Source organism: Pseudonaja textilis, chromosome 1 (assembly GCF_049901715.1).
Source record: "Pseudonaja textilis isolate UNSWEBS1 chromosome 1, rPseTex1.2, whole genome shotgun sequence".
Taxonomy (NCBI): domain Eukaryota; kingdom Metazoa; phylum Chordata; class Lepidosauria; order Squamata; family Elapidae; genus Pseudonaja; species Pseudonaja textilis.
This window is the reverse complement of record NC_141990.1, coordinates 327,036,493-327,051,175: the sequence shown is the minus strand read 5'-3', so window position 1 is coordinate 327,051,175 and position 14,683 is coordinate 327,036,493. Positions and strand designations below refer to the sequence as shown.

General features: G+C 42.8%; 1 protein-coding gene across 1 annotated transcript in view; it reads right to left on the bottom strand.

Annotated features, from left to right (window-relative positions):
• The window catches only part of ADAMTS10 (ADAM metallopeptidase with thrombospondin type 1 motif 10), an 81,035-nt gene that overhangs the window by 49,452 nt on the left and 16,900 nt on the right, over window positions 1-14,683 (bottom strand). The window contains exons 4-7 of the mRNA XM_026698996.2: window positions 12,881-13,040; window positions 8,354-8,571; window positions 6,897-6,980; window positions 4,330-4,475 (exon numbers count right to left, since the gene is read on the bottom strand). Coding sequence (XP_026554781.2) covers window positions 4,330-4,475; window positions 6,897-6,980; window positions 8,354-8,571; window positions 12,881-13,040 — 608 coding nt within the window. The remainder of the gene's footprint in view (window positions 1-4,329; window positions 4,476-6,896; window positions 6,981-8,353; window positions 8,572-12,880; window positions 13,041-14,683) is intronic.

Genomic DNA, 14,683 nt, shown 5'->3' with positions numbered 1-14,683 from the left:
CTCCAGGTGAAGATAACTTGAACTTAAGACTTCCCCCTCTGCTCAGTGGTGGCATTCAGCAGGTTCGAACCAGTTCCAGACAACCAGTAGCGGAAATTTTGAGTAGTTCAGAGAACCGGCAAATCACACCTCTGACTGGAGATTTTACAGTAACCTTCCTCTGCCACGCCCACCAAGCCATGCCCACAGAACGGGTTATAAAAATTTTTTTTGAATCCCACCACTGGGTAATCCTCGACTTACAACCGTTTGTTTAGTGACCATTTAAAGTTGCGTCACCCCCCCAAAGTGGCTTATGACCATTTTTCAAACTTACCACCTTTGCAGCATCCCCATGGCCACATGATCAAAACTCCAGACGGTTGGCAACTGATTCATACTGATGACGGTTGCAGTGTGCAGGTGTGATCACTGAAGATGGTATTTGATTTCATTGTAGGAGGTGCAATGACAATGAAGTAAACTAAACTAAACTTTTGCGACCTTCTCACAAGAAAAAAGTCAGCGAGTCCCAAAGGTGCTTTTTTTTTTTCAGGAGGCAACTGGAGTTTCTGGTTTTGCTTTGGAGACATTTCGCTTTCATCCAAGGAGCTTCTTCAGCTTCGACAGGACAGTGGGGAATGGAAGGATTTTTACTCTCTTGCAGACAGCTGGTCATTTGCATTCTTTTAGTGCAGAGGTCCCCAAACCTGGCAACTTTAAGACTTGTGGACTTTAACTCCTAGAATTCTCCAGCCAGCTATGGAGAATTCTGGGAGTTGAAGTCCACAAGTCTTAAAGTTGCCAAGTTTGGAGACCTCTGTTTTAGCGAGTTGTTAAGACCATCTGAAGATTTATCTGTGTCATCAGGGTCAGCTGAATGGTGCAAATGGATTTGGAGCCTTCTTGGAACTGTTGAAAAATCCTTCCATTTCCCCATCATCCAGTCAGAGCTGAAGAAGCTTCTTGGGTGAGAAGCGAAACGTCTTCAAAGAAAAATCAGAAAGTCCAGTTGCCTTTTGAAAAACCACCTTTGGGACAAGCATGTCCTGGAGGACTAAGAATCTCCAAAGACATTTAAAGTCCGTGGAGAATCCATATTCAATTAACAACCATGTTGTTAATTTAACAACTGCAGTGATTCATTTAACAACCAATGGCAAGTAAGATTTAAAATGAGGCAAAATCCCCTGAACTGTCTCGCTTAGCAACAGAAATGTGGGGCTCCATTGTGGTCGTAAGTGGAGGACTATCCATACTGGCATGAAAGTTGCTGTCCTTATTACTGATCTCTCTCCAGCCTCGACTGCCTCTCTTCTTAGTCATTGCCAGCCCCTTGATTTTCCTCCAAAGTAACAGGGAAGAAGTTTTAACAGATTTTACATATCCTGAGACTGACAATGTAGGAGGGAAAGGGAAAAAAAACATTTTAGCCAAGGATGACTTAAGCCTGTCTTACTCATAGGGTTAGAGATGAGATGAAGCCAATGTTATGAGGGTACTCTATATTTAGGCCTTGGTTAGGGGCAAGGGGGAAAAGGCCATAAGTCTCTGTTGAAGATCAAAGAAAGACAGACATGAGACGGTATGTCAAGGATACCCAACCGAAGCAAGGAAATTGTGAATACATTTTCCTCTCTTGCGCTGAGTCAGGCAGAGTGGGAGAAATGGCAGCCATATCTTTAAAGACGGAAGTGCACCCAAATAACTGTAAAAGGAGACGTACTTTTCCAAAACTTGTTTGATTTTAACATTTTCATTCACTGGAAGGGTAAAGGATTGCCACCAAATTGTTCTGTTCATCTAGGTCTGTGAGGGTGAACCTTTGGCATGTGTGCCAGAGGTGGCACGCAGAGCCCTCTCTGGAGGCATGCGCACGGTTGCCAGCTGCTCCTTTTGGTTTCTGGTATTCACAGGAGACAGAATGTCAGAAAATGGCCTGGAAAATGGTCCAGAAAATGGCCTGAAAACAGGCACACACACACCGGCTAGGTGGTCTTTGGGTTTCTGGCGCTCCGGCATGCACATTCTGGTTTGGGCACTCGGTGCCAAAAAGGTTCGCCATCAATGATCTGATAGGAGTTTTTTTTTGTCAACATGAGATTCGGATGAGTTTTCTCCTTTTTTTTGCAAATTTAAAATTCATTACTTCTTATTCGATTTCACTATGTTTTTTTTAAAAAGGTCTGGTTGAAAATTCATAGGTATTAACTATGTGCACTACTCCGAAACAGACCTCCCGTACGCCACTGTGTACATTGTTTTGAAAAGAACACCCTGTTGCAAACATCAGAAAGGTAGATTCTATTTCAGTTCATGTAATGTTTTGAGAAATTCAATTTAAACAGGTTTCCTCTGAGAGCAACTTGAGCAATTGTTATCCAACTGACCACTGCAACATCATGGTTGTCAATCATGCATCTCTGTAATTGCCTGTAAATCCTTGCAAATAACATGGTCAAACTTAGCATCTTTAATAGCTGTCACTCCAGATGTTGGTTCTTCCTTTTTATGAAACTTCACTCCATTTGATACATCCCACCGCTATAAAAAATGCCTTCGTAATTTTGTGTGGGCAACAAATGGGATATAAATATGGGCAGAAGGGCTAAACCCAGGGGTGGGCTTCAAAAATGTTAGCAGCAGGTTCTCTGCCCAGTTGCTGGGTGGGCGTGGCCATGGTGGGTGTGGCCTAGTTGGCCTCCTGCACCATGGCGGTGCGGGGGGGAGCGTTTTTGCCCTCCCTGGGCCCCAAAGGCTTTCCTCAAGCCTCTGGGCGAAAATGGCCGCCCCGGGCTCCATGGAAACCAGAAACGGGCCCATTTTCGATCTTCCCAAACTTCCGGGAGGCCCGTTTTTCACCTTCCCCAAGCCTCCATGTGCACCCTGCACTTACCTACATCCAAAATGGGCCGTGTGGGAACTCCTGGGAGGGGCAGGGTGGGCGGGGCCAGCCAGGAGTGGGATATGGGTGTGAATCTTAGCCCTAGGGGGCTCTCTTGAACCCTTGCGAACCCCCAGCAGCCCATCCCTGGCTAAAACTTTAATTTTGTAAGTTTCCTGATGGTTCATCTCTTACTGACATGTGTGCCTTTTGCAAAAACCCAACCAATGAACTCTTTCACCCTTCAAAAAAAAGAACAACCCCAAACTCCAAAGCACAGCAGGATGTTATCTAGAGATGCAGAATTTATGAGACACGGAGAAATTTTACAAGGCATGTGGTTTTTCATCCAAGGATTGGCTTTGTAAATATGCTCCGGGGACTCAGTGAGAAGACCCACAAGCAATTGCTCAAGCAGCTGTGTTGAAAGACAAGACTTTCCAAGTTAGCATACTTTTCTTCCCTTCCTTATCTTGCACATCTAGAATGAAGGGAGGCAAAAGATATAGTTCCCCAGAAAGACAACGTTCCCCAGAGTAACCGTGGTTATCTTGCAGGATTTCAGAGACTATTAGATACTTTCACAGAAGTATTCCAGCAAACATTTCATTTTATTTCATGAAAGTAAACTACAAGCACGAGAAGAAACCGTATTTCAACATAAGCACCACAGATAGTCCTTGACCTTATGACCACAATTGGGACCAGAACTTCTGTTGCTAATCGAGCTGGTCATTAAGTGAATTGCGCTTGATTTTATGAACTTTTTTGCTGCGGTGAATTATTGCGGTTGCTAAAGGAATCATGCAATTGTTACGCAAATCCAGGTTCCCTCATTAACTTTGCTTGTCCAAAACTGTCTAGAAACATCGCAAATAAATGGTGATCATGTAACTTCAGGATGCTGCAACTGCTGTGAATACATGTTGGTTACCAAGCTCCCAAATTCTGATGTGACCAGGCAGTGGCTACAACGGTCATAGCAATAGCACTTAGACTTACTGGTATATATCGCTTCATACAGCCCTCTCTAAGCAGTTTACAGTCAATACTGCATTCTAACCAGTACGCCACCATGGCTCTAGCAATAGCAATAGCACTTAGACTTATATACCGCTTCACAGTGCTTTACAGCCCTCTCTAAGCGATTTACAGAGTCAGCCTCTTGCCCCCAACAGTCTGGGTCCTCACTGAGGACGGAAGGCTGAATCAACCTTGAGCCTGGTGAGGTTTGAACTGCCAAACTGCAGGCAGCCGGCAGTCAGCAGAAGTAGCCTGCAGTACTTCATTCTAACCACTGCACCACTGCGGCTCATAAATGCAAGGACTGTTCCAAGTCACTTTTTCATCATCATCATCATCACTTTGAATGGTCACTAAACAAATGGTCACAACTCGAGGGCTGTTTGTATTGGCTTTTCATCCCCACCCATTCCAACCCAACCTCCCTGAAATTAGAGGTTTACCTGGTGATCAAAACTGCCGTATCATGGTTAGCGATGCCGTTGTCAGGAATGGCGTTCCCATCACTGCTGAGGCTCACAATAGCCTTCTGCCACTTGCAAAAGCTGTCAAGGGACTTCCCAGCATGATGGTTGATTTCCAGGGATGGCTGGAGAAGATAACAGGTCAATCTGAACATGAATGATGTGATGAGGAGCTGATCGATGATCTTTGGAGACCAGTAAAGCGGAATATTTGTAGCTTGGGCTTGTCCTTGGTGCCCTCTTGAGCTTGGTTGTTTTCTTGCAGACATTTCATTATCCAGTTAGGTAATATCATCCGTGCTAATATCATCACTAGCATGGATGATGTTGTTTAGTTTGGGTAATGAAATGTCTGCAAGAAAACCACCAAACTCAGAGAGACACAACCCAGGGCCCCTTAATTTGTGGAGAATTTTCCTTGGCATCTTGATACACTTCTATTTGTCTGTTTTGGAACATAAGATAGAGCCTCCTTTGCAACTACATTTTGTTATTGGAACTCCATGTTGACAGCCTCCTCCCCCTCCCATATTCTTATATTACCTCCTCATCCTTTCCCACATTATTGGGGGTAATTTCTGATTTCCCAGAAAGATTTTTCTGGGGAATAATTTCCTGCATCAAAGAGGAAATTATACATGAGCTTTTCCTTCTAGGAACCTCCTTGTTTTTTATTAGGATCTCAAGTCATTGCACTTCTTCAGACATCTCTTTTTATTTAGTCCTAGATTGTTTTGAAAATGTTCAATTTCACAATGGGGGTGAAAACATTTTTCATATATAACTAGATTGCTTTATGCCTCTGGTCCATGTCTCCTAGAATTAGCCTTGGGATTGGTGATGATTCTTCAGAGTCTATTATGATCTTCCCTAATATTCCAAGCTTGGTGCTGGAGAAGATTCTTGAGAGTCCCTTGGACTGCAAGGAAATTAAATTTATTTATTGATTTGATTTGATTTGTCAATCGCTTACAAGATAATAGGTATAAGTATATACATAGTTATGAATACATGAAATGGGTACATATAAGAAAAATAAAAGAAACAATAGGACAGGGACAGTAGGCACGTTGGTGCGCTTATGCTAGCCCCCTACAGGCCTCTTAGGAAAGGGGTGAAGTCAATAGTAGACAGTCTAAGGTTAAAGTTTTTGGGGTTTGGGGAAGAAACCACAGAGTCAGGTAGAGTATTCCAGACATTGACCACTCTTGTTCCTGAAGTCGTATTTCCTGCAATCAAGTTTGGTGCGGCTAACCTTGAGTTTGTATCTATTGTGTGCTCTTCTGTTGTTATGGTTGAAGCTGAAGTATTCATTGACAGGTAAGTCATTGCAATGTATGATTTTATATACCATACTTAGATCAGATCGAAGGCGGCATAAATCTAGGTTTTCTAGGTCTAGAATTTCAAGTCTGGTGGCATAAGGTATTCTACAACGAGTCGAGGAGTGGAGAACTCTTCTGGTGAAATATTTCTCAACTGTGCTAATATCAGATACGTAAATCAGTCAGTCTAAAAGGAAATCAACCCTGACTGTTCTTTGGAAGGACAGATCCTGAAGCTGAAGCTCAGATACTTCGCCCACCTAATGAGAATGACTCATTAGAAAAGACTCTGATGTCGGGAAGGGAAAGGGAATGTGATTAGCCGGGGCATGGCACAAAAGCAACAAAGTCACAAAAGTAGGTAAAGGCCCTTTAATTCCTCCAACTTGGCCCCCAATGTCCAGTTATCATCGGCTGGAGAAGAAACTCTTCCAAGAACAGTTTTTAAATGGAAGAAATTCAGTCCGAATCCAAAGTACATCTAAATTATAAATAAAAAACAACACAAACCATGCTGTAGCAATTAACGAGACAGGGCAGGATAAGGAATTGCAGACTTCCAAAAGATAACGAAACACACACAGTTGGAAGGACGCCAGAACCCAAATAAGACATTGCTTCCGGCAAGGTGCTGTGCGCAAACACCCTTTATATCCTGTTTTCCCAGATGCAGCTAATGAAGTGAATCAGGGCCTTTTTCTCCCCCGTAACCCATGTTGCTTCCTTCTCCGTTTCTCCCTGCATGCCCTAGGATGAAGAGTGGGCGGGTCTGGGTCTTCCTCTAAATGCCCAGCCGGACTGTGCCCTTCCCCAGTTTCCTCCACAGCCACCGGAGCCACACTCCCACTCCCTGGTAGCTGTTCGACCTCCCCCTCTGAATCAGATTCCAACAGGGGCATGACAGGGAAAGGGAGAAGGGGACGGCAAGGGAGGAGATGGTTAGATAGTGTCATCAATGCAATGAACATTAATTTGGGCAACTCCAGGAGACAGTGGAGGACAGTGGGGCCTGGCATGCTATGGTCCATGGAGTTACAAAGAGTCAGACACAACTTAGTAACTGAACAACTACAAAATAGCCTTTCATTCCTTATACTGAATGAACGATCTGCCTGTAGTACATACTATTTTGTAGTATGCCTAGTCTTTATCAAAACACTGTATAGATATATATTTAAAATAATCTCCTCCTCCTCTTTCCTTTGGGAATCCCTTCCTTACCTGGTCCTCTGTCAGCAGGATAAGGCGGGTTACCAGAATGTTCACGATATTGCCCAAACTTGAGTCTTGGAAAAGTTTAGCAACCTGACCTCCAGGAAACAAGGAAACACCAGTGTTAAAAAGAAGATGGATTCAGCATCATGATTGATCAGAAATGGCATCCTTTGCAGGATTGGCAGAATATGGAAGAACTTTTCAAGCTAGGGTAGAGGAATGAGGCATGTTCAAGGGAGATTTTGTGGTTAATCACATCTAACTTCTCACGCTCTCCTACCCAGAAGTCTCTTTTCGTAAAGATCTGTTTTCTGTTTCTATCAAGCACCACTGTGGCTCACCAATAGATTTCACTATCCTGGGCACTATCCTCTTTCTTCTAAACTTTGGCTGCTAGCTATGAAAAACCACGATGGTGCAGTGGTTAGAATGCAGTATTGCAAGCTAACTCTGCCCACTGCCAGGAGTTTGATGCTGACTGACTCAAGGTTGACTCAGCCTTCCAGCCTTCTGAGGTCAGTAAAATGAGAAGCCAGATTGTTGGGGGAAATAAACTGACTCTGTAAACTACTTAGAGAGGATTGTAAAGCACTGTGAAGCAGTATGTAAATCTCAATACTATTGTTATTGCTAAGAAGATCTGAGAAAGAAACGGGAATTGGAATCTTTCAGCTGCATAAAGAACTAATATGAGAAGGACACGTCAGCCTTTGTAATGAGCTTTTTTTCACTGTTTTGCCTTTTACAGGTCTTTGGCATGTAACTACCAAAATTCCAACCTAGGAGAGGAATTTGGGGAACTGTAGTCCTGACATATCTAAACGGTACTAAGTTGAGAAGTCTGGTAAAAAGAAAATGTGGAAATCAATATCCACAAATGAAGCTGCCAGGGATTAGTCAGCTAGTGGTTAGAGTGCAGTACTGCAGGATACTTCTGCTGCCTGCTGGCTGCCTGCAATTTGGCAATTCAAATCCCACCAGCTCAAGGTTGACTCAGCCTTCCATCCTTCCGAAGAGGGTAAAATGAGGGCCCAGATTGTTGGGGCAATATGATGACTCTATAAACATCTTAGGGCTGGAAAGCACTGTAAAGCTGTATATAAATCTAAGTGCTGTTGCTATTGATATGGTGACCACTAGGTCACAAAAATGGGAGTAGAAAATTATGGTAATACAGGTAGTCCTCTACTTACAGTAATTCATTTAGTGACTGTTCAAAGTTGCAACAGCACTTTTAAAAAAGTGACTTATGAATTCACTTAACAAATGTCTTGCTTTGCAACAGAAATTTTGGGCTCAATTGTGGTTATAATTCAATGACTACCCATAGTGTGTGATGATAAGGTATGTGCGAGTGACCTTGGGGGAAAAAAAACTGCGCCTAAGCTGTGGATCCTCCTCCTGTCTCCCAAGGACCTTCTCACATAGCATGGTAGGACAAAGGTCTTGGTTATAATACTTACAATATTCATGATAGCCAGGATGTATTCCTCTATGTCTCGCCGGCCATGGTAGCCCACCATCATCTTATCAGCCACCACAAGAGTCTCTACGTAACGCTCAGTGCTGACTGACCTCTTCAGAGGCAGTTGTCCCCTCTGAGAAAAGTTGCCCAGGGTCTTCAAAGGGGAGGGTTTCAGTGTCCGTGACCACCAGGGTCTACCTTTCCACGGCTTCTCATCTGCAGGGAAATAGCAATGAAGTCTTTAGTATTTTCTCTTCTTCCTCTCTTCTTGGAATCCCAATACTTCACAATGCAAAACCAACTGACTTCTTATGTCTAGAACTGCTTCCAAAAGAACACATTCAACAAATTCAATGATAAACCATCATGGTAGCTTGGTTTTAGCTTAATGCCAAAGGAATCCTACAAACAAAACTTCCTCTTTCCACTCAGTATAACTACAGGCACCTATTAAAGTATGGTTGAAATTATTGGATGGGTAAATATCATTTGACAAAAGAAATTAAAGCAATTGGATAAAATGGAATTCAAAGGTTTTTTTGAAAAAAAAATGAGTTTCTTCAGACCCTTTGCAGGAAAGGAAAGGGAAAGGGGAAATATTCCCCTGATATATGATTTAGTGAGAAGAAAATATGTCAAGTCATAAAATATTTCTATGGTCTTTTTAGAGTTGCCAACAGAAAGGGAGAGGGGAGCAGTGTGGCAGTTTTGAAATCAAAAGTGCATTCCACAAATCTTTTCCAAGTTAGTAACTAGGTGACTAAAGTTTCTGCAGTGCAAAATTCTAACTGGAGAACATGATTGATGACTCTTGGATATGGATGTGTCCCATTGGAGAATATGAATTACGATACACCCAGGGAAGTGGAGGGAAAACCAGCATCAAGCGTGACAATGAATTATGTGTCTCAGAGTTGGCTACATCCAGGCAGTGCCGGCATGTTAACTCCCAATAAATCATTTTGAAGTTTTGTAAGTTTGGCTCGAGACTCATGATTTAATTGGGGTAACTGCCGGAATCCTGACACAGTCCTTGACTTATGACCACAACTGGGACCAGAATTTCCATTGCTAACCTATACAGTCATAAAGCATGATGTCACATGACTGCATCACTCAACAGCAGCAATGCTGGCATTCCCTCTTGCTATTGTTAACCAAGGATCTCAGGTTGTTGGGTGAATACCCATCCCAATCCAAGTCATTCTGGGCTTAGTCTTTGCTAGCTCCACATCCCAGTCAGGTAAGGGACTGCTAGTCAGGTAAGGGACTGCTTCCTTTTCTACTCGCCCGCTCACCTATCTCAATCTCATCTCGACCTTTGGCCACCTTGTACCCTGCCTTGTGGGAGCACCCTGTGGCTCAGGGGCTTCTTGTCTGAAGCTGCAAGAATCCCCTTAACTTCAGTGCAATGCAAAGCCCTCACAGCGTGAAATCCAACCCCAACCCAGGCCAGCAGCACCGCACAAAGCAGCCACCCCAGGAAGCCTCTCAGGAGCAGCACGAAACTGCCACCTCATGAAACCCCAGGTGTTCCAGCCATTCTTGCTGCCCTGTAGCAATAGCACTTAGACTTATATACTTCTTCACAGTGCTTTACAGCCCCCTCTAAGAGGTTTACAATCAGCATATTGCCCCCCAACCATCTGGCTCCTCATTTTACCCACCTGAGAAGGATGGAAGGGCTGAGTCAACCTTGAGCCTGGTGAGATCTGAACGGCCAAATTGCAGGCAGCCGGCAGTCAGCAGAAGTAGCCTGCGGTACTATATTCTGAGAGCCCCTACGACCCTGCACTCCACCACCCTATCTCTTCTTGCTCCAGCTGTTGACAATGGGGCTTGCCCTGGCCCTTCATGGGGCAGCTGCTGCCCATCTTCTCCAGGTGTTGCAAGGACACAACTGTGGGTAACCTGGGGAAGAAAGTCTCACGCAGCCATCATCTGCCTTGTTGAAGGAACTGGGCGGGATGCTTGGTCAGCAGTGGGAACAAGAAGATTGTGAAGGTCAGTTAGGGCAGCAAGGGCCGTGGAATTTCGCAGGGGGCCAAAAGAGCATAGATGGGCAGAGGGGTAGGTGATTGGAGGGGGGGGAGGGGTTGAAAGACCCCCTGTGGTCATAATTGTGGGCAGGCTGCCAAGCAACCAAAGTGATTGTGGGGTCATTGCAATGGCCATAAGTTCATGGACTGGTCATAAGTCCCTTTCTTCAATGCTGCTGTAATGGTTGATGAACAAATGATCGTAACTCGAGGACTAACGTACAAGAATATGGAGCTTCAAAAAAAAACCATTGTGCCCTAAGGCCTCCCAAAAATTTAACTGCCGGGCATTTTAGTGTTTGAATATATGCCAAAGAAAGCTGATGAACAGCTGACAGGGAGTGGGAGTGTGGCTCATTGGCTGTGGAGGAAACTGGGGAAGGGCAAAGTCCAGCTAGGCAGAGCAGGGGAGAGGTAGAACCAGAGTTCAGAGGAAGACCCAGGCCCACCTCCTCTCCATCCTAGGACATGCAGGGAGGAATAGAGAAGAGAGCAACATGGGTTGTGTGGCTTACGGGGGAGGAAAGGGCCCTGATTCCCTTCATTAGCCACAGCTAAGAAGGGAGCTTAAAAGAAATACATGCTGAGTGTGGCAGCTGCTGGGAACAAATGTGAGTTTAGCTTGTGTTGACTTTGGTTATCTGTGTTCCTGGTGTCTTCTCAACTGTGTTGAGTTATTGCCGTGCCTTCATGTCTGGAATTCTTGCTCCTGCCCTGCCGGACTAATTACCTCATTTTACATTTTGGACTTGATTCTCTGCAGCCAAAGGCTGTTCCTGGGAGAGTTTTTCTCTAGCCAGAAGGTAACCAGGACATTGGGGGCAAAGTTGGAGCTAATAAAGGGACTCCTCCTACTGATTATCTGACTGTGTTGCCTTTGTGCCACGCCCCTTTGGGTCATCACAAACAGTTTATTTAGTGACCATTCAAAGTTACAATAACACTGAAAAAAGTGATGTAACTTTTTCAAATTTACGACCATTGCAGCATCCCCATGATCGTGTAATCAAAATTTAAATGCTTGGCAATTGGTTTATATTTATGACTGTTACTGTGTCCCAAGGGTCATGTGATCATCTTTTTTTTGAGACCTTCTCACAGCCAACGGGGAAGCCAGATTCACTAAAAACTGGGTTACTAACTGAACAATTGCAACCAGTGATCCACTTAACCACGGTGGCAAGAAAGATAGTAAAATCACTTAACAAATGTCTCACTTAACAACAGAAATGTTGAGCTCCATTTTGGTCGTACGTTGAGGACTACCTGTATTTACCCAGCTGTACATGTACCGTCTAGAGTCTCTCTATAAAGGAGATGGGCAGTTTTCAAACCTGATAAGTATATGTATGTGTGTGTGTGTGTGTGTGTGTATTTATTTATTTAATAAAATGTGAGTATAAATATTGCTAAGAAATTGTGACTGTAAATAATGAGGAATGAAATGATAAATAAATCTGGGGATAATGTCCTTCACAAAAACTAAATGTTCTTTTCTCCAGATGCCACCAGAAACCAAGTGGTTTGCTGTTCACCCTCAAAAGCAGACTTCCTCTGCCCTGTCTTATTATTCAGAAACAGGCACACATGTTGGATTTTGCATGAAACATCAGCAGTAAAACCAAATCTGGAATGGAAGGAGGAGAGGCGGTATTTGATGGTAAGGATCTGAATGCAAATCGCCCACTTCTTGTTCCAAGATTACATTTGTCCAGTAGTTCTTGTTTTCCAAGAAACAAATTGGAAACAGATTTTCCCTCTTTTTCAGCCAGGGGAATAGAGTGCAGTATCAATACACAACGGGTAAGCTTGGCAGCTTTAATGTGAAAGAAAATGTCAGACATCCAAGATCAGCTGGCTCGCTTTCCTCTCCTCCTTCCGGAAACTGGGAATCTAACCCCATGAATTCCAGCATCACAATTTAGAGGTGGTATGTGTGTCTCTTTCCCTTCTCCCTGGCCGCATTTCAAATCCACAACTACATCCTCAAACCAAATGTCTGCTGGAGTGAAACATTTTTAAACTAGCTGGATGGCTTTTAAAGTTTCTGCCTTAATGTTATTGACATTTGTGGTGTCTCCTACATTTAATCTAATCCAGCCTATTAACTGCCCTGAATTTAATGCAAAGGAGAAAAAAAAATAGTGTGGCTTTGTGGTTGCCAGTAGGAACTTGAATAACAGTCTTACATGTTGGTAATAACCTCCTGTTGCCCCCAGCCTCTCTCAGTTTGCATAATTTTTGTGTGCTTCGCTAATCATAGGGATAGAAAATATAATAATGTTCCAAGAACGTCCCTCCTCGCTTAAATCTTATTTCTCTCTATATATATATAACTTCAGACAATAAGCATCCAAATGTCTTTTAAAGCAGTTAAAAAAAGAAAAAGAATAAGGGATAGAAACTTGTTTATTCTAAATATAAAAATATAATAGAAATCACAACAAGACATTTCTTCATCAAATGCAGTCAAATAGAGCTCCTACCTAACACACCACAAGCTGTGTCCATATGTGGGTGCTGGAGAGACGATCGTTTGTAGATCACATGAGGGCTTCCTTCTCTTTCTTGTTCCTCACTGATATTGACCCCAAGTGTCAGGGGTTCAATAAAATACTCATCATCTTCTGCAATTATCACACCATGCTGGAACAAAGAGAGGCAGGAAACTGCATGTTTGCATTCAATAAAAAGAACATAATTAATATCTATTGAGATTCTTAGTCATCCAATTCATGGTTGTCCCAAAGATGCTTTTTCAAGAGGCAACTGGACTTTCTTTGCTTTTTCCTTGAAGACATTTTGCTTCTCATCCAAGAAGCTTCTTTATTCCTGACTGAAGAACTGGCTCTTAGAACTGAAGAAGCTTCTTGGATGAGAAGTGAAACCTCCTAATTGTGGCTTAATTTATTAATTGCGTTGTCTCAAAGGTGTTTTTTTTTCCCAAGAGGCAACTGGACTTTCTTTGTTTTTTCCTTGAAGACATTTTGCTTCTCATTCTGACTGAAGAACTGGCTCTTAGAACTGAAGAAGCTTCTTGGATGAAAAGTGAAAGCTCTTCAAGGAAAAAACAAAGAAAGTCCAGTTGCCTCTTGAAAAAAAAAACACCTTTGAAACAACACAATTAATAGATTCAGTCTAATGTCTCTGTTCTCCCACTTTCTTTAAGTCGAGTGATTTCCACATGCAGACTTGGTTATTTTTTTAGATTAATGTTTTGTCTGCTCAGGGCAGGAGATGTATCTATGTAACACTCCCTCATCTTATTTCCCCCACAACAACACCCCTATGAAATAGGTTGGGGACAGAAGAAGTGACTGTCCAAGGTCGCAGCAAATAGTGGGTTTGAAGTCATTGCCAGTGTCAGTTCAGCACCCTGTTGACAGGATAGGAAATTGAGAAAGCAAAAATCTAGAGAGAAAAGGGACATGGATTGTATATCAGATATGCTGGCAGAGAATTAGCTCATTAAGGTCTTACAACTTAGATGGCTTTCTCAATTTCAGTCTGATTTTTGGAGAGGGGGTGGGTATTACAAAAAAAAGCATCTGGAAAGGCCTGAATAGGTACATAAGTAATTAGCTCATTCTTTGAAATACCATTCTGCGTTAACCATACATTTTTAAAGGTTTAGTTCAAAGTACCACTTTCTTTTCAGTTTAAAAAAAGCCTGTTTCATTAGTGATTAAAGAATCAGGCTAGAAATCAGGAGACAGGAGTTTTAGTCCTGCCTTAGGCATGAAAATCTGACTGGGTGACTTTTGTCTAATCCCACTCTCTCAGCCCTACCCACCTCACAGGGTTGTTGCTGTTGTGGGGAAAATAGGAGGAGGAAGGAGTATTATGTATGAGCTACTTATAAAGTAATGAAGGTGGGATAAAAATCTAATAAATAAAATAAAAAGCATCTGAGGTAGAGGATAGTGAGTTTTTCTCATGGGGAAGTATGAGTAAATTCTTTCTTCTCATATAAACACCTAAAAATAACTTGCAACTATGATGGTCTGACAAGACTGAAGTAAACAAATACAAAGTGTATAAAATTAAAACTACATCAAAGGAACAAATAATGAGCATCCTGAGCACCTATGAAATTACATAACCTAACTAAAAGGTGGATGCACTTGGAATAAATCTGTAACCCATATCAGGGCATGTGACTAGGCACAGTAATTTGAGGGAGTAACTTGTCCTGATTTAATCCACCTCTCCTACCAGATCCAACAAAGTGAGAGCAGAGTCTGGGACAACTTGTCTCAGCCAACTTACCACAGCCAATTCACCAGGCC